Source organism: Bolinopsis microptera, chromosome 8 (genome assembly GCF_026151205.1).
Source record: "Bolinopsis microptera isolate Bmic1 chromosome 8, MBARI_Bmic_1.0, whole genome shotgun sequence".
Lineage (NCBI taxonomy): Eukaryota > Metazoa > Ctenophora > Tentaculata > Lobata > Bolinopsidae > Bolinopsis > Bolinopsis microptera.
This window is the reverse complement of record NC_087079.1, coordinates 2,513,937-2,539,644: the sequence shown is the minus strand read 5'-3', so window position 1 is coordinate 2,539,644 and position 25,708 is coordinate 2,513,937. Positions and strand designations below refer to the sequence as shown.

Genomic DNA, 25,708 nt, shown 5'->3' with positions numbered 1-25,708 from the left:
GAGCTGTCTGTGCTGTTGACAAAACTCAACTCGTTAATACCCCACGTGCACTGCCCAAAGAAGGCAGTGTAGTAGTAGGTGGTTTTAGAGAAAACCAGGGGTAGCCCAGCTAGACAGACGTTGAGACAGAAATAAACAATAAAAGCAGCGAGGTAGATGGCGGGTTTTATGACAGTGAACGGGAAGACGAGCTGAATGGTTCTAGCAACACTTAACATAGCTATGAGGAACACGGAAACTCGTGAAAAAACGTTGAAGATAAAACCTGACAGCAGACAAATAATCCTGTTTTCTAAAAACATGGCAGCTTTCCTGTTCAGCATGGAAATAGCGGTGGGAAAACACGAAACAAGAATGAGGATGTCAGTAACAGAGATAAGGAGGTAGAGGAAGCTGGTGAACTGTTTGCGGTGGTGGAAGAAGTGTGGGATGGTGAGGGGGTTGAGGAGGAGTCCTGTTACCACGGATACCAGTTCAGCTGTCCCCAGCAGGTAGTCAGTGGTCATGGTCAGGAGGGTGGAGTTGTTGGACATGGTTATCTGTCTGTGGGGGATTATTTTAGTTTTAGACTATTTTGATTCTTGTTTGTTCCTTCACACTTTCATGTTATTACTTCATCGGTTGTCAAAGTTTCATTCATATTATATTATATATATTCTTAATCCTATCGAACATGATCTGATATTCTACAAGATTTTCACAAAACTCATTCGCAACTAACACTGAACTAGAATCAGCCCTTTATATGGTCAAAACAACAGGACAAGTGACCTTTTAAAACAAATACAATCTGCAATAAGACTAGACTGATTCTTAATCTTATTAAAATGTGACACTGTAGAGACAAGTGCAAGTTGCTCATGAGCAGCTTGTTGCAATAATCTTGAACTCGAACTGTTGTGTCAATTAAACAGGTTAATCTCGAACTTAAGCAGTCTCGACCTACTATCACCGTATTATTTTGATATGAAATTTGGTTGATTGTGAGTCGAAGTCTTTATATTTAGACATATTATGTCTAAATCAAAGTTTGCTCACGTCAAAAGTGCATTATATTACCACTAGAATTTATTTATTTAATTAATATTAATATTTCAACTGCATTTAAAATTAAATGATGTTTGAATAATATGTCTAGCTCTAAAACGAAATGTCGATCTCCGAACCGACGAGCCAATTTAAGTATTAAATATTAAATCAAAATTTTAGTGCTTATCACCTTAAATACACGTGGTAAATGGTTATTCCGTGGTTATCACGTGGTTATCACGTGGTTATCACGTGGTTATCACGTGGTTATCACGTGATTATTACGTGGTTATCACGTGGTTATCACGTGATCATTACGTGGTTATCACGTGGTTATCACGTGATTATTACGTGGTTATCACGTGGTTATTCCGTGGTTATCACGTGGTTATCACGTGGTTATCAGGTGGTGCTGTGTTCACTACCCTTCCCAAAACTTCCCACAAACGAAAAACATGTGAAAGCAAACGAGAAAAATGTTGAAATTTACGCAAATAATAGAGAATACAGATTCCACTACAAAATTACAGTAAAGTTGAAGTAAAGTCTTACAAAGCTGACTCTATACCGCTTCTCATGAATGTAGGGTTGTTAATTATACGGCATCGAATACCAAGACACGAATCAACTACTAGAATAAAAGAACGTTGATTTTTAAAATATGCGACGATTATATAATATACTCTTTCCAACTACTGACAAGGTGCCTTTCTATTTGAGAAGGTGATTTGCTACGTCGGAATCACGTGAGAACATGACTGTAACGACTAGATTTACTATCACATGGGATTTCAGAACTTCTAAATAGAAAATTTGATATGTAATGCTGCTTTACGGCACGTTTGACCATGGTTAAATGATAATATCTATTTCAACTTTGCTCTAGCTCGAAGGTTTAACTATTAGCTTGTCTACTTAGAGGTCTAAGAAATAATTACTAGACCAGCTGTTAAAGTCCCACTTCTACAGGCTCGAGCAGTGTTGATAACCCAGATATTATTTAACTATTTGATTAGAATAAACTCCGCAATATCTAATATTAACAAAATGGATGGCGAGTGAACAAAATTCCGCCCTCTAGCTTTGCTGAAGAAATTCTTGGTAAATTTGAGGCGACGCCCATTCAAAAGAAAATATTCTGACGTCAATAACCTTTGTGCTCTGTGCTCACCCTGTGTCCCTGACCCCTGTGCGTGTGCAGTTTTAATGCAATCCTGCAGTTTGCTCTTTACTAGTTACTAGTTGATTTAATAACTTGCTAACTTTGTGATTAGGAAATCCTATTTAAAAGTATTTAAATTATAATATTGCAGCACAAGCTGCAATTCTTCTAATCAGCTAATTGTTTTTTATGCGAGACAATCATATTGTCTCTCATAGAAAACGATTAAGTGTCTACTTTCTCAAATTATCAAGTAGCAATATCAGCAAAAAGCACGGAATAAGAATTTTACTCAGACGAAATACTGCAAATCTTAAGTTGAAGGTGATTTAAAAAGCTTAGACTCAATAACAAGGTACCAAGTTAACTTTTATATATAATACGATTATCGCGCAGTTTGCCTTCTAAATTTACAATTACTGGGGAAAAATCTCGATATATATACGTAGAGAAACAGTGGTGATAGTATGCAGTGCAGTAGTGCAGTGGGTATAATTCTATTGGAAAGCTATTTCAGATTTGCTTCAGACTTTCAGAATAACTATTGAACCGCAAAAATCAATCGGATTTTCAAACGATACATGCAGAAAATTCCAACAACTAGGCGAATGCCTTATTTCACTTATTTGTCCGCGTCAAGTCAATAATATTACAATAAAACTCTATCACTGCTTCATAGTACGTTTATCAGATCTACCAGTATAATTGATAATTTATATGAATTTAATGAAAGGCTTGACCAGAACCTAGATATGTACGAGTAGTGAGTACCCAGTATAGGTTAGTAACATGTTGACTGTTGAGATATTAATTATAATGAAATTGCGTTAATTACCGCCTCCCTGTGTAACTGTATTGTAAAATGAATATGATCAGCATCAACTGAGTGAAAATCTGCCAATTATATTGAATATTGGCCCCCCCTCCCCCAATATTCGATATATCCTTTAGATCTGGCTACATATATAATGAACATATTATACAAGTTTAAAAACGTGAAAATGATCAACACAATTAAATATATTTTCGAAATAGATCGAATTGGTTTTAAAACTAAACATGACGTGCCTGTTCAATTCTGCCTTTGTTGGAACAAAAATGCGTCTATGATGGAATGTAGATTCGCAGAAGGCTGCTGAATAGATTGATAAATACTGTCTAGACATTCCATTAAAATCAGACTATGGGAGCATGTGAGGAGTTATAATAACTAGCAGGAATCCGTCTAACTCTAACCCTAAAATGGTGTCCAGACTCAAGAGACTGAATGTCTAAAATGGGGGGGGGTGTAACCCAAAAAAACCCAACTCCTACCCAAGAAAAGGTAATACTGGGATTGGGTTTTTTTGGGTTTTTTTGGGTTTTTTAAACAAAATTTAAACAAAATTCTAGCCATTTCATTAATTGTATTGAATGTGGATTATTTCCCACTGAGTCTTACCTACGTGTTGTTCTCATGTCTTAACTTAATAGATAGTTTACATAGTATATGAGTGTGTTTATATTGATAGTATGTTATCACGATAGCAAACAGGATGTCTCGATCATCGAGATATAATCCATATGAATGCACAAAGTGGAAATGTGCCAAATGTGGCAAATGTGTTCTCCTGTCATGGAAGGAGGCTATGACGAAGGTCAAGGGCAAGTCAAAGCACACGACTTAAATTACTTGACTTAAGGCGGCTTCAGAGTCCGAGTCTCAATGATGTGTTTCCAAAGCTTTCTGTCCGCCATAAGCTCCTTAATCTCCCCAGTGTTCTTGAGTACGGTGTCACTTATTAGGTTATCAACGAAAGTGAGCGGTGGTCTGCCCCTCCCTCTGGTCCCATGGCTAGGTTCCCGAAGGAGAAGTTGGTGTACTGCCAGGTCATCATATCGCTGGATCTCTGGATGTGCCCAGCCGACCTCATTCTTCTGGCCTGTATCTTCGAACTAACTCTTGGGAGTGATTTAAAGACCTCTTTGTTGGTGCGATGTTCTCTCCAGTCCACGTTTAGGGCCATCCAAAGCATTTTACTGTAACATCCGTCTATTCTTTTCAAAGATTCTGTCATTGTCCATGTTTCCGTTCCATACAGGAAGATTGATTCAACTGTAGCCTTGAAACAGACGGATCTTTAAATCTCGGCGCAAATTGGACCTCCATATAGCCTTCATTTTGTGGTAGGCAGCCCATGCCTTGGCCTTGCGTACCCTAAAGTCGTGCTCTGTTGTACTTATCCAGGCTCCTGGGTAGAAAAAATCCTCAACTTCCTCTAAGGCATGTCCGTCCTTAGAAGTTATTGTGTGTGGCTCCTCTTCTACTAAATTAACAGTAAGATGCTTGGTTTTAGACAAAAGAAATTTTCTGCCTCCTCATCAGATGAGGCTTCTGTAGGACTGTAGCATGTGATGACAGTGAGCCTGCGCTTTCCATTGAAAGACATGGTGAGGATCCTTGCGCTGTAAGATTTTATAAGACTTAAATAGCCTCATATGCTGTCCTCGTCAAGATGATTCCTACTCTCCCATTAGAAGCGCCAGCTGCGTTTCTCCACGCAGATGAGGTCACTAGATGAATCCCTTTGTTCATCTTTTCTATCCTGGTAGGCACTACATGATGTTCTTGCAGGCCAAGGATGTGCAGTTTGATTCGAGAAAATAGTTCTGCAAGTTCGATGCGTTTGTGCTGTTCTCTGACTGTTCTTATGTTAAATGTGCTAACCTTAGCAGTCCTTTTACATGATACAATACAATTGATGTTCATATTTTTTTGATGTTTTCTTGTTTGACTTTCTGTAGAAATAGGTTGTCGTGTTGTGGAGACCGATTTATCAGCTTCTGTAATAGCAGCGGAATTACCCCGGCAACCACTTCCACTAGAAAAATAAGGGGCTTTAACCCTTAAGCTGTTGATAAGATTCATCTTGACTTTTCAGTTTGCTCACAATCCTGTGCAGTCCCCTGCACATTGGCAGTGGATTGTGTTCTTAACTCCTGCGCCACTAAAAGAGTAAAAGGTTAAGGCAATCCGCTTGAACAAAAGCCATCTTTAACTCTCACCATAATATCTTGGGTATCTTGAGCATGTAATTGCACAAACATAATATGCTATACAAGACAAATGTGACACTTCCTTTTTCTACCAAACAGCATCAGTTGTAATCCTTACCCAATCGTCACCTGCTCCAGTGTGGGACTTTCCGATTTTATCCCAAAGCATAAGGAGGTTAGAGTGAGAACAGAGCTACACTTTAGCGGGGACTAACCCTTCCCCTGACTACCTCGTTACCCGGTACCCCGGGCATAGGGAGCCGTATCCTGACTACCAGAGTGTGGTCTAGTCTAGCTGGGTCATAGTAGACTAGGTTGAACAGGGTAACAGCCAACACCTCTTTAGCTACTGTGCAATCCACAGTAAAGATTTACGAGTCTCAAAGCCTCTTGTAGACCAAGAGTTAAGGAGTCAATAGATCAAATTATTGAACTTCCGGGGCTCAATGTCTCCCGTCGACCGTCCTGCCTTTAGCCTGGACCCCCTGTCCAGTATCCAGTCTTCACCACGTGGAGGTAGTGGCTTTCATCATGCTGTCCGATGAGTGTCTGGAAGAGGGCACCAGCAGGATACCCCTTTTCAAAGTTCTGGGAGCCTCACATCAGACCAGGGCTTCCACCCAGCTTCTATCCAGCGGTGACGCCTTGGGCCACCTAAGCTTCACACAACCATTGAAAGACCACCTGCCTACTTGTAAAAATTTTGATGATGCGATAAGAACACTGTAACTTTGAAGGAGAGGCTTTCCAACCATCTTCTGACGGAGCAGAGAGTGACGAAGCGGAAACAGATGATGAAGAAGAGGAAGTGGAGGATATTGACTCATCAGAGGAATGGGCGAAAATAGTAACTGTGTATGGTGAATGGTGATGCTCTGCATCATGATACGGCTGTTGAGGTTTGCCTCAATGGAGGGCGAGATCGAATGCCATCCCAGTCAAGATTTTAGCGACTCCAGGGCCATTAACAAGCGAAGATATCACTTAATATCACATGTGATCACGCAGCTGATGGTAACTGCAAGATTCTTTCAGTTGGAGATAGAGCATGGTTTCTCGTTAAGCGGATGATCAGGAAAACGGAAACAGAGATCGTGAAGGTGAGAAGAAAGGCTTTATTCCTCTCGTACCGGTTGCGGTCAGGGTTGGGGTCATCAGTGAGTTGCGTCCCTACTAACTCAATTTGCCATGGCCATCGAAGTGAGCATTACATATGGCTGATATCATATCTGGATGGCCAACTTATTCTGAGCACATCAGTGAATAAAATACTGCTTTTGGGTGATATTTAAGCGATTATATCTATTGTGATGTTGTAGTGATGAACAACAACAGTGATGTTGTACTGATAATTGTTTTGCTAGGTGCCTACATGATTTTATTTCCTTCAAATGAAAAATTTGTAAAAAACCCAAAAAAACCCAAAAAAACCCAACTCCTACCCTGAAAAAGGTCATACTGGGATTGGGTTTTTTTGGGTTACACCCCCCCCAAAATGATTATTACTTATTTAATTCGCGTTTTTGAAACCGCTTGGGGGTCCTAATTTTGGGCACTAAAATTCTTATTCCTTGGCCTATTTTTTATTTTTTTCATGCTGATTCAAATGCCATTACGTAAGGCATTTGACCCAGCCAAAAACGTTTCAGTTTTATATCTTTTAAGGTTTTTGCGGAAAGTCGTGTTAAAGTTTATGCCTTGGTGTCAGTAAAATGGTACGGATATAATATATATTATATAGTCAAGGCGTTGTGTTACTGACAGTTGTGGCTAACTAACAATATATATATATTATATATATATACCTATATATATATACCTATTATATATGTATAGGTTAAATATATATAATATATAATATTATGCTCCTTCGACTCGTCGTTGTTGAGCACTCTCGTTTGATAACCAGAATCAACAATTAGGTAACTCTCAAATACGGATCCTAATTCTACCAGCTTCACGGAACTCAGTAAAGAATTTTCCTCTACCACTACACGAAGGCCAACGCAGTTTACAACTTTAAAAGCCAAAGATATCTTACTACCTTACTTCATAGACAATTTTAAAATTGGGACGGACACAATAAACTGTTTTTTTGGAAATTTTGAAAATGTTTCATGATCGATAAAAATTATTTTATAAAGGAGCAACATGTCATAGCGCTACAATTCATTATTCTATTTGGCACTGATGATTGGTATTATTTTTATACATATCATGAAACGGATCGTTTGCCCGCCAATTTGATTTGTTTCAATTGTTCGAATTAATATATAATATATATATCGTCTCGCTTTATATATAACTAGCAGGAACCCGTCTAACCCTAAAGTGGTGTCAAGACTCGAGAGACTAAAATAATTATTACCTATTTAATTCGCGTTTTTGACACCACTTGGGAGTCCAAATTTTGGGCACTAAAATTATTATTCCTTGGCCAATTTTTTATTTTTTCATGCTGATTTGAAGGCCATTAAAGCATTTGACCCAGTCAAAAAAGTTTCAGTTGTATATCTTTTACGGTTTTTGCGGAAAGTTGCGTTAAAGTTGATGCCGTGGTGTCAGTAAAATGGCACAGATATATATATATATATATCGTCTCGCTTTATATATAGTAAGATAGTAAGATGTAATATTATACTATTGTCTTTCTAAACTTTTCAACAATTCCTATATTGAGGGGAAAACTATTATAATAATATTGTAATACAATGTAAATCTTACATTGTGATGCCTCCACTAGTGATATAAACAATAAACATAGTACTATACTGATATTAAGTATGAACTCTCCACCAGGCTCGTGTGGGCCGTGGGGGCTTGTTTTCTAAGAAACCTTAACTTTACACAACATTCTAGCAAGAAACCTTAACTTAACACAACATTCTAGCAAAATCCAATCCAATCTGAGTTACCTGTGCGATCAATATAAAATGAACTTCGATTGATCCCGTACAGATTAAATACGTTGCATTAGTGAATAGAGGATGTACTCTAGTAGCGGACTACTAGAATAATGTCTGGACATTGCTCTAGTTAGACAATAGTTAAAAGGAATTAAATTATGTTCGTTTAATGGTTCGAGGGATAAAAGAAAGCCAACGCTCAACATACTGAAATTATAAAGAGGTGTACCCTCTGAAGTCTGAAAGCTTGGGATCCCAATTCCCAATATGATTACAGCTAGATCAGATTTTGGCGTACAGTTCCAAGTGTTAAATCGAAACTTACATAAACTGACACGCCAGTTAATAAAGGAACGTAATATTACCGATGTCGTTCGCTTCTCCTAAACCCACAATTAACCTATAACTTGCAAGTAACATAATTTATTGGAACTCCCCTCAAATGCAGTAATTATAATGGAAATGAAATATCGAAATGACTTAAGTAATAGTATGGTAACCTTTAATAGTTTAAGTACCTTGCGTCTGTTTTGGTTATAAACCGCTAACTGAGTGAAGTAATCTTGCGTAGTTTGAAAATTCAACTCCATCTCGCCAGGGGGGGGGGGGGTGACACGCCAGTTAATAAAGGAACGTAATATTACCGATGTCGGATCGCTTCTTCTATTTACTCACAATTAACCTGTAACTTGCAAGTAACATAATTTATTGGAACTCCCCTCAAATGCAGTAATTATAATGGAAATGAAATATCGAAATGACTTAAGTAATAGTATGGTAACCTTTAATAGTTTAAGTACCTTGCGTCTGTTTTGGTTATAAACCGCTAACTGAGTGAAGTAATCTTGCGTAGTTTGAAAATTCAACTCCTTCGATTGACGATATTATATTGACATGTTTGAGATAAATTGAGACTGTAGAGGTTGGCTTATTATGTTGAATGGGTTTAAATAGGTATGAAATGAAATGAAATATAAACGTTATTTTAGATACCCGCCCGTCTCGCCAGGGGGGGGGGGGTGACACGCCAGTTAATAAAGGAACGTAATATTACCGATGTCGGATCGCTTCTTCACAATTAACCTACAACTTGCAAGTAACATAATTTATTGGAACTACCCTCAAATGCAGTAATTATAATGGAACTGCAATATCGAAAATGTAAATTATATCAGGTACAATGATTCAGAGAAAATGTAAATATCAGGTACAATGATTCAGAGAAAATGAAAGATCAGCTGACTTCATTTCCCTAAGATATTACAACCTAGCATATTACGGGAAAAAATGCTGCATTGGATCAAATATTATTAAGCTATTATCGAACAATCCAAGCAATTCCGAAACACAATTCAGCAATTTGCCCTACTTGCGATGCGAACTATCCCTTTTAAAGTTCACGCTTAAAGCTGGGCAAATTGCTGAATTAAGATTAGGAATTGCTTGGATTGTTCGACTATATAACTTTAATATTTATATAATATGCTGTAATACCAGGGTTGGGAGCGGACCTTAAAACCTTTAAAAAACCTTAAAAATCGTGAAATTGCCAAAAAACCTTAAAAAGAGCGGTTTAGCTCAAAAAACCTTCAAAAGGAGAACAAAACCTTAAAAAGTTTTTGAGAACCTTAAAAAAGCGTTCAAAAGCCGGAATTGGCATCTTCTCAAATTATACCTAGCAATGTGTATCTCGGATTGGCATTTGCTCAAATTATACCTAGTTAGGTGTACCTCGGATTGGAAAAAATAACTGTGACCTCTTTTTTTATTCTTTTTTTTTTCTTTATTTTGCGATACGGAAAGAAAACTTGAAAAAACAACCCAGGAAACACTGAAAAAACCTTAAAAAACTTCGAAATAAAACCTTAAAACCTTTAAAAAAAGAGAGAACCTTAAATCACAACCCTGTGTAATACCTAATACCCATTTAAAAACTTGATATCGATTTTAAATTGTAAGCTAACTTTGGATTATTTACACAATCATCAATACCATCAATTTCAGGATGTCGAGTGTGTTGTCACAGCTATTACCGATAGAATGCCACCTGGATCAAACCATTGTGAAGCACTGTCTAGTTCAGCTGCTAAAACAAGATACTAACGCTGCTGTCGCTGGCATCGTTAACCAGGTTATAGTTCACTATTATCAGATACAATTAAAATAATCTCGATTCAGATTTTGTTTCAACAAGGATTTGGGCCAATTGATGTATTTAGACTAACAATAATCTTTCTCTACACTATTGCACAACAAGGTAAATAGTAGGTTGCAACGAACAACAAAATATAGGTTAGATATACTGGGCAATGAAAACGCTGATAATCTGTGAAGCTCAGTAAAACTAATTGGAGTTCACTTCAAATTCCCCTACCCCTGACAGATCAATTACAAAATTATCTATCAGGGGTAGAAAAAAACATAAATCAGCTGCAAAAAATGGCACTAGCATTAAAACCTTATTCACAGTCTTTGAATTAAAAACATCATGTAGTGTTGACAGTATTAAAAAATATGATACTTTCAAGGCTTCTTATTCTTAATATTTAAACACATAATTTGAGAATATTACCATAATGTAACAAGTTATAATAAAACTATTTTACCTTTCCCTAGAAAAGCAGTTTCTCCTTTTTCGCAGAAACGTGATAAAAAGAAATTTCGTAAATTCAACATAATGTTCCCATACAGATTACAGATATTGCAAATCAACCCGGTAACAAAATTGGGGGAGCCAATTGATTAAATAGCTAAATCCAATCGATAACATGCACGATGTCAACTGCGATTATATTGTGGCGCATATAAAATCAACAGATCGTGGCAACATTGATATTAAAAGAAAGATACAATTTATCAACTCTTACTCTGCAATTTAGTGCCTAAAATCAAAATTACTGTTAATGGTTCAATTCCAATTATATCTCCTTTCAAGCAAGAAGCAAATGTGGCATCTTTCATGCCTTAAAAGTTAAAACTGTATTATGCTAAGATCGTATCTAGATTAAATGAAACGTATTAAACGTATAATTAATACTAATAGTAATAACTTGTTAATTAATACTAACAACTCGCCCAGATCGTGTCGGGAGATGAATCAGTTGGTGTACCAGCTAGAAAGTTCTTTCTGGAGCGGTTAGCCGACTCTGACAAATACATCCCTGCACTTCAGTCAGATGAGAAACTCAAGATATTTATCATCGACCAGGTGCGATGATATTATATTGATTGCTTAGCTTAACTTTACTTAGCGTACTGTCAGTACTTTGCAAGCATAATATTATTTTTAATCAAAAATGGTTCTCTGATGTGCGTTATATTAGTCGTTTTTAATTCTTGGAAATGCATCCAACGATAGTAGGGGGAAACACACATAGTTGAGGCTCGCCAGAGATATTTACTAACATTGGCTGGGATGTGTTAAATTCCCCTGGTGCGTTTGCCAGTGCACTGATCTCATTATTATCATGACGTCCGCTATTTGAACTAACAAGTGCTATCGTTAAAATAACACGTGCCCCATTTAATTAACACGTGCCCCATTTTATTAACACGTGTCACAGTTGGACCACATGAGTCGAGGAGGTACTTACGAGGAGTTTGTGGAACTTATGCAGGTAGCAGGTGGTATCGATAGAAGGAAAACAGTAAAATCTCTAACTAAACTCCTGCAAATGGATCTCCCATTCGACGTGAGTTGAAAAATAAGCGATCATTAAAATCATGAATGAATGCTCTATAGCTCTATATAAATATTGGATTGTTTTAGTTCAGTTTTGTTTGTCAAGATTCAATTTTTTTACAATGGACTGAAAACAGTAGTGAGCTGCAAGATAATTGGTCAGGTTTAGTGACCTAGAGGGCCATTAGAGAGCTCTCTGGACTCTGGTTTACTACCAGGTGTATAGATTTCGTCTGGAATATGGACCATTGTATAGGAGTTCCATGTTGACTCTGAAAGCTTTTTATTGTTCTGTTCTGTTGATCCTTAAGCCACGTATTAATGAGTTTGTTCCAAGGTTCGAAATTTAAGGCATCCTTTAGCGTATATTATATTATAATTCATTGGGAAAACAATGAATCCCTTTGTCTATTTCGATTTTGAAAGTGTGGCTAGACAAATATAAATTCAAATTTGAAATAGGAGTTTATAGCGGTGTCGAGACAACCCACGTGACCATGGTAACCCACGTGACCATAGTAACCCACGTGACGTGTTTTAGTATTCTCCACCTCACATTGGTTGCAAACGATGCCTAAAATTTGACTGGAAGTCCAAAGTGCCTGGAGTTTAATGCTAAAAGGTTGAAATCTTGCTCAATAACTGGCTAACCACATATTGGAATTTTTTAAATCCAAAAACGGATTTTGTGAGTTCCTGTAATTATCCAATATTATAACAGCCATGCTTATAACTCGTCATCTTAAAAACTGGCCTCAATATTGGTAGAAATAACCAATTCCCCCCCCCCCCCCCCCCAATTCGTTACAGATAGATCATATGAAATAAGGAGCATGTCCACTGCAACGTTTATTTGCCGGTTAGGAAACTCCTTAAATTCATGTAGGTGTTTTGGAACTCAAATTTAGGAAAAGAAGTTTTTTCTTAATTTAGCTCACGTGACAAACGTAGACAGTTGAGCAGTGCACCATCAATAATTGAACGTAATACCTACATTTTTCATTATAAATAATATAGGTAGACTAGAGAGATACGATGAAGTCTTGTATAGTCCGGAGTTTGGGTAACCAGGTGCAGTGAACTGATAACCAGGTGCAGTGAACTGATGACCAGGTGCAGTGAACTGATAACCAGGTGCAGTGAACTGATGACCAGGTGCAGTGAACTGATAACCAGGTGCAGTGAACTGATAACCAGGTGCAGTGAACTGATAACCAGGTGCAGTGAACTGATGACCAGGTGCAGTGAACTGATAACCAGGTGCAGTGAACTGATAACCAGGTGCAGTGAACTGATAACCAGGTGCAGTGAACTGATAACCAGGTGTAGTGAACTGATAACCAGGTGCAGTGAACTGATGACCAGGTGCAGTGAACTGATAACCAGGTGCAGTGAACTGATAACCAGGTGCAGTGAACTGATAACCAGGTGCAGTGAACTGATAACCAGGTGCAGTGAACTGACAACCAGGTGCAGTGAACTGATAACCAGGTGCAGTGAACTGATGACCAGGTGCAGTGAACTGATAACCAGGTGCAGTGAACTGATAACCAGGTGCAGTGAACTGATAACCAGGTGCAGTGAACTGATAGCCATGTGCAGTGAACTGATGACCAGGTGCAGTGAACTGATAACCAGGTGCAGTGAACTGATAACCAGGTGCAGTGAACTGATAACCAGGTGCAGTGAACTGATAACCAGGTGCAGTGAACTGATAACCAGGTGCAGTGAACTGATAACCAGGTGCAGTGAACTGATGATTTGATGGACAAAAGAAAGGCAAGAACAATTTGCCGACAAGAGTCGTTCTAATATCAGTAAAACGTTAGCATTACGACAATTACGCGTTTTGATAGTTTTATTGTAATTATATCAGCAACATTTTGCCGACAACCTATGAAGTTATAAGACACGAGAACTACAGTCTAATAGGAGCATCGTTTATAAAAGTATTAAACGTTTGGGTACGTTATCCAGCCAGAAGAGTGCTAGAACTCGCGATCACACGACGTCTTAAGGTAAAAGTATCATTTTATTTTAACAACCCGAGGTTAAAATTCAGATTATCAAGAGTCGCCAGGATATTGAAATTGTCATAGCTGATTTTTACTCCAACAGCAATTGGTTTTCAGAAATCAGATGCTATATACAGGGTGGCACAGAAGTAACTGCCCACATGCAACCCTTTAATAACTCACGTAATTCTTGTCAAAATTGCACAGAAATTTCAGAGATTAAATGCCGAGATCACGTATCTGCAATATCTTAAAAGGGTCATAAATCGGTTAAATTGTGAACAACCAACTTGAAATTTTGGGAACGCACTTCAATTATAAAACCAAATATGTCTAGAAACTTTGAAGTTCCTAGCTGAAAGCGTTAAATCACTTTATGGTGACAATAGCGAAAAAGAGGGATTGGCGTGCCACACCCACTGCAATTAATTAAATTTGACGAAACTTTCAGGAAATCTAAATTTGACCCATATCTATAATCTCTGAAATTTCTGTGCAATTCTAAGAAGAATTACGTGAATTATTAAAGGGTTGCGTGAGTTACTTCTGGGCCACCCTGTAATATATTGAAACAAATTATCGCCACCCGCACTCAGCAGTAGCCAGGATTGGAATCCTGAAATTTTCTGAACACTTGTTGTTTTATTGTGGGTGGTAATGGTGTCGTCCCCTTTAGTTTTAAGATTCTTGCTATAAATGGCTACAGCTAACACTATTAATGCTAAGTACCAAACAACAAGTGGGAGGTGGATCGTTGGTATACCATTAAATCGATTTAACACCGCAATTACAGTCGCAAGCCTGGGACCACTACTAGCATACAACATCTACAAAGCTGCCATATAGCCTGACTGACAATTTTCTCGACTGACTGACAATGTTTCTTCTTTTTCCCCATTTAGAATACAAAGATTAGTACATTTTAGCTTATGATTAATATTATATTTTTACCTATAGTTTACCTAGATTAAGCAAAAAGCAGACTAAAAACATGTCCATGAATAAAATTAATTGGAGAGGTGGATATATAATATTAGAGAATTTTATCCTTTATTAGCCTTGCTAAAAATTGCACTAAAATACCAATCGGATTTAGTCCTCCGTTTTTCTAAATTACCACAATCTAACCACAGTCTAATTTCAGCCAGCAAACACAGAACAACTAGAGAGATTTGCCATGATACTACCGTCAGTATTAAAACACCACACCAAGACAAATAATACCTCTGCTATTCTGAAGTACTTTGGAAGTCTGCTCCCGGTGTTCACTCAGATACAGAGCGAGGAACACAAGATAATGGTACTGGACTTACTTTGTTCTGTGCTTTTTATTAATTTATTGCTTTCTACAATCATATAATATATAATAATTATTAGAAGCGATAATGTTAGAGTCAAGAGTGGCTGACTGTGACTGATGTGAACTGACACGTTCATTTCAAGTTGATCAAGTACAATACTATATATTGAAACAATACTATATATATTGGTACAATATTGTATAATATTGGTACAATATTATATAATATTGGTAGTACAATACTATATTTTTCTACAATATTATGTAATATTGGTACAATATTATATTATATTGGTATGTAATATTATATATTGGTACAATATTTGTTAACAGTTAAATTCTTAATTGTGTAGATCTACTTTATCTAATGGTTATTATTAAAAGTTAATACTCCGAAAACTTTACAGTTGTTACAAGGGTTGGCCGAGACAGTTCAATCCTCCATTACCGAAGAAGATGCTGCGCTTTGTTTAGACGGTAAGTCAAATAAAGCATTTTGATTTCTAGAATATTGATCACAGTAGTTTATTCGAGTTTAAACAGCTATAAAGTCGGTACCCGTAGTAAATCCAAACAAAAGTACAGTAAACAGTTGCATTGGTGCACTCCGGGTAACAGTTTCCATCACCTGCACCCCGGGTAACAGTGTCCATCACCTGCACCCCGGGTAACAGTGTCCATCACCTGCACCCCGGGTAACAGTGTCCATCACCTGCACCCCGGGTAACAGTGTCCATCACCTGCACCCCGGGTAACAGTGTCCATCACCCGCACCCCGGGTAACAGTGTCCATCACCCGCACCCCGGGTAACAGTGTCCATCACCTGCACCCCGGGTAACAGTGTCCATCACCTGCACCCCGGGTAACAGTGTCCATCACCTGCACCCCGGGTAACAGTGTCCATCACCTGCACCCCGGGTAACAGTGTCCATCACCTGCACCCCGGGCTCCCGGGTAACAGTGTCCATCACCTGCACCCCGGGTAACAGTGTCCATCACCCGCACCCCGGGTAACAGTTTCCATCACCCGCACCCCGGGTAACAGTGTCCATCACCTGCACCCCGGGTAACAGTGTCCATCACCTGCACCCCGGGTAGCAGTGTCCATCACCTGCACCCCGGGTAACAGTGTCCATCACCTGCACCCCGGGTAACAGTGTCCATCACCTGCACCCCGGGTAACAGTGTCCATCACCTGCACCCCGGGTAACAGTGTCCATCACCTGCACCCCGGGTAACAGTGTCCATCACCTGCACCCCGGGTAACAGTGTCCATCACCTGCACCCCGGGTAACAGTGTCCATCACCTGCACCCCGGGTAACAGTGTCCATCACCTGCACCCCGGGTAACAGTGTCCATCACCTGCACCCCGGGTAACAGTGTCCATCACCTGCACCCCGGGTAACAGTGTCCATCACCTGCACCCCGGGTAACAGTGTCCATCACCTGCACCCCGGGTAACAGTGTCCATCACCTGCACCCCGGGTAACAGTGTCCATCACCTGCACCCCGGGTAGCAGTGTCCATCACCTGCACCCCGGGTAACAGTGTCCATCACCTGCACCCCGGGTAACAGTGTCCATCACCTGCACCCCGGGTAACAGTGTCCATCACCTGCACCCCGGGTAACAGTGTCCATCACCTGCACCCCGGGTAACAGTGTCCATCACCTGCACCCCGGGTAACAGTGTCCATCACCTGCACCCCGGGTAACAGTGTCCATCACCTGCACCCCGGGTAACAGTGTCCATCACCTGCACCCCGGGTAACAGTGTCCATCACCTGCACCCCGGGTAACAGTGTCCATCACCTGCACCCCGGGTAACAGTGTCCATCACCTGCACCTGGGTAACAGTGTCCATCACCTGCACCCCGGGTAGCAAGACAGAGCTTTTCATCTACAAGTGAAACAAATTCTTTATATTATGGACTATGGAGTCAGCGTGCGGCTGAATTTATAGTGCCCTGATGGTTAAACATAGTTATATTACAAATATATTATATAGGTATAATGCAGTATAACAGAGAATCTAAAGTGCTTCAATGGTAGCTAATGCGCCAGAGATTGGCTTTGGATTTTAAAATAAATTCTAAATGGCTACGATTATGACATAGCCTACTTTTTAGAGTAATTTTCAGACTAGACCTAGAGGGTTATAGAATTGAGACAAATACGTCATATTTTAAAACCAATCTTTGGTCGTGATTGGTTTTAGTTGGAGGGTCAAGAAAAATACGTCATATTTAACTTTCTTTAAAGGTTAGTTGGTTATTCTTGTGACAGTCATTTATTATTATAACGTCTATACTGGTGACTATTTGGGGTTTTCCTACTGTGAGTTGCTTCATAACAATATAGCTTTCCATGCATTGGAAAGATGACTTTATATTTATAGTCCCAGATGTTTAAATGCTTCAATTATGGTCTCTAATGGGCGACCAGGGATTGGCTTGGTTAAATCAAAAAAGGCTAGAACATGAAAATAGCAAGGAATGCACGCACTGTACAAAACAATTAAATTTACGCTTCAAATTAGGGTTGTAAGGTGGATTTAAACAAAAAAAAACAAAAGATGCCAAACAAATTATTTGAACGAACGATTTATTCCTAAACTTACATAGAGCTGTTATTTCAACAAAATTAATTTAATTTTAAAACTTCACTAGATAGCTAGAAAACAAGAAATTTTGCCCAACAATTTTGTTTGACATGTCCCTTCTTGACGTTTTTAAAACTTGTGGATGACGTGGGCCTAGGTATTTCAAAAATGCATTATTTGTTTTGAGAACATAAAAAGAGAGTTAAAAATTATACGTTCTACAGTTCTAAAGAATTATTGAAGATTCAAATGCCATTAAATGGTACGGATAAACACGTGGGCGCCTGATATTGTTACCTGGGCGCCTGATACTGTCACGTGGGCGCCTGACTAACATTCATGACACTGTCACGTGGGCGCCTGATACTGTCACGTGGCCTGGCCCCTGGGCGCCTTTTGTGTTCTAACACAATAAGGCCAGGCAGTCTATACAAAATACAAACCCGATTCAAGTTGAAATTCACAAATAAAGCAATTTCACAACGATCAGACAGTCTGAATGAGCTAAGGTGGGTGTTGGGAGTAAGTAGTTGGTATTATAGTTAATGGGATGGTACTCAAATTGTGAATCAATTATGTTGGAGGATAGGAACTAGTAGATTACATTTAGTCAACCATTTAGTTGGGGGGGGGGGGGATCTGACTCGATATTAATCGATATTTGGGCTGACCCCACGCCTACCCCACACCGTCAAAATTATTGCAAGAACCGTTCAAGAGTAGTTCTAGGAAACATTTTCATCAACAATCAAAATTATTGCAAGGAATGCACATAAATAAATAAGCAATTCATAAATAGACTGTAGCTTAATTTGAAATCACAAATTCATTTGGACTTGTAAACTTGGATTTAAGTACCGCTTGAATCGAGATTACCCAAGTTTAGTCGTGCTCAATGGGGATGTGACCACTGACCAGTGATCATCTACCTGCAAATGGTCACACCTCTTAGATATTTTAGACATACTCTTCTTTTGAGCCCCTTGGGTGGATATAAATGCCTACCTTTGGTATAATTGGGGGGGGGGGGGCTCATGTATAATGGCCACCCTAAATTTGGCCGTGGGAATATAGTTGGTTCGTTTTGGTTGTTAGTTCTATTGTAACTCGGCAACCAACTAGAACGAGCTAATTTTAACCGTGCATTGGGAATATTTAACACCTTAGTTCAGCTTGTTATGCAATTATTTTAGCTGTTTTATACTGTAAAGTCAAATATTTTCGCAGGCACTCATTTTAGGGAATTTGCAAAATTGGAATCATGTTAACCGCATCAACTGTCACGAATTTGAATGATTTATTTGGAGGAATGCGTTACAAGCAATTACTTTTCCGACACAACTTCTCTTGTGTCCTAAATAATAGTAATAACAATACAATAATAAAAAAATGCGAAAATAAATTCCCCACAGAAATTAATAAAAGTCTGCCCAGGTATTTACTCACTACTCCTCACGTACCTACCTGAGAATGCCCCCACAGACGACGAGATAGAGGACCCCCCATCTCTCAACTTCTCCGCTCTGGAATGCTTGCTTTACGCTCTAAACAGAGCAGCCAGTCAGGTAATTGGATATTACTCACGTGACCAGTCCAGTAATTGGGTATTAGTCATGTGATCAGTTCTTGGCTAGACTTGAAAATATAAAGGGGCACATTAAACCGGACAGAATACCAATTATTACTGTTTCAGGTGGAATTGGAAATGCAAAGGGTCAATTTTGACAGGTTGAAAATATTTATCTAGAAAAGTAACCTTATTATATAATAATGTTTCCAGAACTCCTGGTTGCCGCGTTTACCACACACTTTACCGGAATTGTATAGACAGTTAATATTACCAGACAGAGCATATTAAAGGGAATTAGTTAAGCTTAAGTGCAATGAATTGGAATTCTCTGCAGGCTGCAGGCGCAAGCAGTAATCACGATCAGATCGAATTCAAAATTTTCAAGGCAATCCAAGTCAACCTTTTATATAACGTATTACAAATTGTGTTGCTCCCACCAGACTTTATTGTCAAAGGTTACCTTTGTCTGTTTATTTGCCACGTGACTAATCACAAACCAATTGCAATCCTAACCCACACCCTCTAAAGATCTTAATATATCTCAGCGACCATTATTGCAATGAAACCGTGCTACCAGACAAAATCATCTAAAAATACTAGCTTGTATTATTGTTGTTACCAGATAACTATTTTAGTTCCATGCCCGTTACAATAAAATAAACCAGAGATTTAACCTCCAGCAGCTGAACTGGTTCACCCCTGAAACAAGTATTTTACTCTAAAGTACCATCCATTCAGGTTCCAGCGTTCCTGAAAGAAGAATCTAGAATGACAGAAATCACACCAAAACTTAACTTTGTTTTACGCTGCTGCACATGCTTCGCAAAACGACTCAAAGGATCTTCTATCGGTAAGATACAAATTCAGTTTAAATGTTTAAACATGACTTCTTCTGCCCTGTGCGCTACACCCACTGGGCATCACCTGCCTCAGTGGTACTTCTATAGAAAGTGTTCATAACGTGACTACAGTTTAAAAGAAACCTTTCGCAAAACTTTTGTTTTGTAAAGCAGTGCCTGAGAGTGCAACAGTGCCAGCAATCGTTCTGAACTGATACGGGTATTTAGAACCTACAATTAAAATTTAACAGCTTTCTAACGATTTAACGAAACAATTTAGTGGTTTTAAATATTATTTAAATTAACATGTCTTAAACAGGCGAAGACACCCCAGACAAAGTGAAACTAAAGACTAAAGCTTATAAAACCTGTAATAACACTAAAGAACTCGCCCGAGTAAGTTATGTATATTTCATCGGGACACCGGTGGTGTGGAAACCACCAGTGAATCTGCGTTTTGATTGGTCTATACTGGAAGCTGATTAGTTAGTTGCTGTCTCATCTCCACCAATCCAAATCTAGGAGTAGTCACTGATATTACAAAATATATATGTTCAGTTCATCGTGAAATTACTGCTGGAAGTAGTTTAAGCCGATATAGTCATAAATGAAATCTTGATATTGATTTATAAATACGTTAAAATAGTAATAAAGTATACTAAAGAGTATCACGATATTACGTTCATAAAGAACTTTTTAGCGACGTCTAGTTGAGCATTTAAACTCCAGTTTAACAAATCTGTCACTCACACGTCAAATTTAAAAAACAGTAAGGATAAAAAACTAAATCATACTTTTCATCGGAGAGAACCACCATTTTAGGGTTGAGATATATAATAATATTTGAACTATAAATAGATAGCCTTTTAATTGTCTAGACAACACGTCATACTTGTAGTTTATAGATAAATCATAGAAAGTTAAACTATAGCTTTAGGTGGATAACGGATATTCACCACCACAGTAACCACAGCTCAGTAACCACAGTAACCACAGTAACCACAGTAACCATTAACGACAATAACCACTAAACTATATCCTGGGTTAAACCGATTCTCTATAATTGTCTGATTGAATTTGTTGAAACTTGAAAGTAATAATAATAAATTGAAGTTTATAATAACACCACTTTTAAGATAAATCTTAACTCAGCAGTGTTTAATCTAAACATCTCAGAAAAGTACTTAAATAAGATAAGAACTGGTAACGTATGCTTGAAAATATATCGCTAAGTCTAATGACAGAAAATGAAACCAAATATGTCTAGAAACTTTGAAGTTCCTAGCTGAAAGCGTTCCCACTTTATGGTGATAATAGTGAAAATGTGGGAGGGGCGTGCCACACCCTCTTACCTAGTGGTCGACACTTTGACAGTCATCACACTGTTATGGATTATATGGCACAGTTGACATGAAAACTTTTTCTTATCAGTCATTATCATGTCACCCATCTCAATATTTTGAACTTCGATAGTACCTCACATGAATTTATCGACAGTTAACTCTCTTTCACTACGACATTCTTAACTTTGTCACACAGTATCACATTTTCATTAGACACCTACATTTTGAGAATCATTTAATTTTCGAATGGAACTTTACCGAATTAAAACCTAGTGTGTGTGTTTGAGCGATTTGTACAACATTTCTGTAATGTTTCAAATTATATTCAAATGTTCTAATGTTCCCTCTTAAATCAATGAAATTTTACGAAACTTTCGGGAAATTTAAGTTTGACCAATATCTATATTTTCTGAAATTTGTGTGCAATTCTGAAACGAATTACGTAAGTTATTAAAGGGTTGCGTGTGGGCAGTTACTTTTGGGCCACCCTGTATATTATGTAAAAATCGAACACCAATATTATAACTACTACATAGAATCATACAGTGGGGTGACATATGTTTCCGTCACTTCTGAATGCGCGCATTTTAGCGCGCCAGTTTGCGTGCACGTCACGTGAAATTGTTAGCAGTGAGTGTAATCACGAGTCTGGAGAATTTGTCTAGTACAAGGCCCAGACCCTTTGTGGCGATGTAACATTTCTGACACCACTTAAACCTGAGGAACAGGGAAGTGTTCACAATATCCAACTTAGCATGGTAAACTTATATATATATATATATATATCTCTGGCTGAAGATTAACAACTCTGTCGGTATTTATTTTAATCAACTGAGAAACGTTTGGTCTTGTTACCTTATTAATTTCATCGAAATCGAACAATGCAGTACAAAGATATTCCGTTTTAAACTTCATGGTAATGTTGAAGTAGAGAAAAATTCGTCGCTTGCTATTAAAACATGTGCTCCTTCATAAATATTATCATTATCGTGATGTAACCCCTTATTTATGGGCCTGACAGTCTCTTCTGAAGCACGAATGACCTTAATTTCTACCGTCCGAGAAAAGTTCAGAATTTTCTCTAAACACCCATTTTTGAATTTTGTAAATCGGTGGTCCGGAAGCAGAGTTATGGTTCAATGAAAGTTGTTAGTTTAACACTGTTTGTATTGTCATTGTCAGAAGTGACGAAAACATATGTCACCCCACTGTATAACAATAAAGGAAGTTTCAATTCAATATCATTCAATGTAACAGTTCACGGCTATATCACAGTTGTTGCGGCAACTCTATTCAAGTCCCTAATCTGTATTCAAGTCCCTAATCCCTAGCGCTCAATCACTGACATCTAACCAATTTGTTGCTATTTTCAGAACCTATTTGATCTTAAGTTTTTGACCATTACGAGCTGAATAACGGTTCTTTGAAAGGCTATTTAGGATCCATTACTTGTTAATAATTTGATTTGTAGGATTCAATTTATCTTTAATCTCATCGTCCACCAAACTATAAATGACTTCTGGAGGAGTTTTGGGGCGGTCACAGTATGAAAATAACTTTCAGTAAAACGCGAAAACATAATTGTCAACTTAAAAGCGCTAAATTCTCTTCAATTCGATCGATTAATTTAATTTAATGCCAACTTTCGCGCGCGCAAACAAATCTATGCAACATGGTGAACAAGACTTGCGCACGTTGTTTCGTTGTGTAATTATTGTAATAATTATCTGTTTCAGGGCCTAATCTCCACACCCCTCTCCTACAAATCAGACACCAACTTCTCCTGGAAAGTGGACCTCACTAACGTCACGTAAGTTTGTCCGTTACTTTTGTTGTTAAAAGATCATTTTGTGTGTCCGTTTATTGGTCTGTGGTTAGATACACAATCATTTATCATTATATATATTGCATTTGTTAACTCAAACGCTTCAAAGCCCAACAGTCATGGGTGGCAAAATCAAAATGATGATCACGAAAAAAATACGCAGAAGGGTTACAAAGGAAGTTAACACCGTCCTTTACTTCTAGTGGGTCCTGGGTAGTAGAGATTAAAGATAAAACTTAAAACGACTATATACTATGTAGCAGGGAGTAGTATACTAGAGTACATAGTTCAGACAGAACACGAAACACAATATCATGACAATATCATGGCAATATCGTTGAGATTTTGTGAATGGTAAAGTTATAAAGCATAATTCTATAGGCTATCATAACTTGCAAGGTTAAAACGCATATACTTGAATTTCTCGCGGCTCACTTCGTATTACAAAACTGAACAGTATTATTTAACTAAAATTAATATTTTTTTACCGTCTGAGATAAAAGACATATAATATAAATCAAGAGGGCACTTTAAATTGTGGAGCCATCGTATTTAATTTAAACATGATTTATTTTAAACATGATTTAATTTAAACATAATTGCAATTCCACGGAGTTATAACAATGTAACATAACTATAAAATGCTCATGATGCAAAAGAATAGCTGCACTGAAGCATCTCTTCTTTTATAACCTTCACTCATTGTATCCCTAACTTACAGTGCATTGTATTCCTAACTTACAGTGCATTGTATTCCTAACTTACAGTGCATTGTATCCCTAACTTACAGTGCATTGTATCCCTAACTTACAGTGCATTGTATTCCTAACTTACAGTGCATTGTATCCCTAACTTACAGTGCATTGTATCCCTAACTTACAGTGCATTGTATTCCTAACTTACAGTGCATTGTACTTATGATCCGTAATATCACGTGATGAAACTCACAAAATGACAAGTCTGCTCAACAGGAACAGATTGTTTAGTCCCCTGGTGTCCGACACGTAAGTACGCACGAGGAATCTCCTTTTATTGTAGCATGATGTGTCTTCTTTTTATTATTTTGTTGTAGTCGAGATAAAGAACGCGGTGTTGTGGGTTTTATAAGGGGATACTGAGTGTTAAACACGTGATCAGTTCTTCAGTAACTTTATTGTAGAGTTCGCGAGCTCTTATAATCATGTTACAATAGAATACAACAGGGAACATTAAAGTTAAAGAACATTCTTTACAGACCGACTTGATTCATCTTAGTTATATGCTTTTCAAGTATTTTCGCAGATCATTCAGCACTTTTAATTCTTTCTTGATGTTTTCTTCCTAGAAGCTTTATCTTTCGAAATGAGCATGATATTGACATAGTATTAATTCTGCGGAGTAAGTTGTAAAAGTAACCCGTTCCTCCGCTGTATCCTCTGTCTCCCAGCACCAGTAAGCGAGCACCCAAGCCTCCCGTGTCCCCCTCCCCCAAGCGGAGGAGACCCTCTGACAGCACCAGTCAGCGCCGCGCGCAGCAGGTCTACGCACCCCCTCAGGGTCGTTACAGTGGTAACATCTCAGGTTAGTGAGCAGTTCTTTCACAATCAGCTTAAAGATTTGTTACTTTCAATTTGCCCCTGAGATAAGCCGGGGGAAAAGAACAACCGATTTAAATACAAATTAAAAATGGGGATGGTGTAATTTTTAGCGGTCTCCGGGGCCAGTGAGAAGTAACAGCACTGTCCATTATTTTAGTTGTGTATAGGACAAAGTATCTTCGCATAACTTAATAACATTACTTTTTAAAATCGCCAATGATGCACTCGATTTACTTGCTAACACTTGTATATTGTAGGAGCTAATGGTAAAGAGGAGGGCAAGCGTGAACGAAAAAGATACTAAACTTCTTCTTCAGCACCCTGGACTGGTTGATCGACTTTGGAATGACAAAATATTTCGAAATAATATGACTCCGAAGTTTTCACGACAAAGGGCACTTACAAACTGTAAACGAAATCGTGTCCTACTTTGGCCGTATCTGTTTTGACATCAATATTATTTAAGACCAAGCTGTTTAATTGAAAGTTTCTATGTTTTTCTCTTTTAATTTATGTACTCAGATTTGAATTTCATGACATAATATATTTTATGCTGGTTACGGAATAAATTTCAGTTTCTTCTCGGGTTCTTATATTTGTGCATTATCTTAGATATTACGTCGCTTCATGTGAGTTTATATTTTGGTTGTATTTATTGTTAATGTATTTGAACCATCTTTTATCCATTTACCTTATTGAAGACATTTTATTGTATTACTTTGATTTTTATTCACCTCCTGGACGCGATATTGACGCGCATTTTGAAAATTTCGCAACACTCGCTACTGTTTTTAGATGTGGTCCATGGTCGGTGCGACTTTC

At 38.1% G+C, this 25,708-nt stretch overlaps 1 protein-coding gene across 2 annotated transcripts in view; it reads left to right on the top strand.

The window, feature by feature from the left end:
* LOC134819291 (apoptosis inhibitor 5 homolog) overlaps positions 1–25,357 on the top strand; it is a 50,459-nt gene extending 25,102 nt beyond the window's left edge. The window contains exons 5-16 of one of the 2 annotated variants that reach the window (XM_063829155.1): positions 10,138–10,264; positions 11,213–11,341; positions 11,697–11,825; positions 14,975–15,130; positions 15,538–15,607; positions 19,167–19,297; positions 20,041–20,152; positions 20,461–20,537; positions 23,221–23,294; positions 24,281–24,313; positions 24,736–24,869; positions 25,144–25,357. In XM_063829155.1, coding sequence (XP_063685225.1) covers positions 10,138–10,264; positions 11,213–11,341; positions 11,697–11,825; positions 14,975–15,130; positions 15,538–15,607; positions 19,167–19,297; positions 20,041–20,152; positions 20,461–20,537; positions 23,221–23,294; positions 24,281–24,313; positions 24,736–24,869; positions 25,144–25,190 — 1,219 coding nt within the window. In that variant the 3' untranslated portion in view covers positions 25,191–25,357. The remainder of the gene's footprint in view (positions 1–10,137; positions 10,265–11,212; positions 11,342–11,696; positions 11,826–14,974; positions 15,131–15,537; positions 15,608–19,166; positions 19,298–20,040; positions 20,153–20,460; positions 20,538–23,220; positions 23,295–24,280; positions 24,314–24,735; positions 24,870–25,143) is intronic. The other variant, XM_063829157.1, reaches the window with a different exon arrangement.
* The last annotated feature ends 351 nt before the right edge of the window (positions 25,358–25,708 follow it).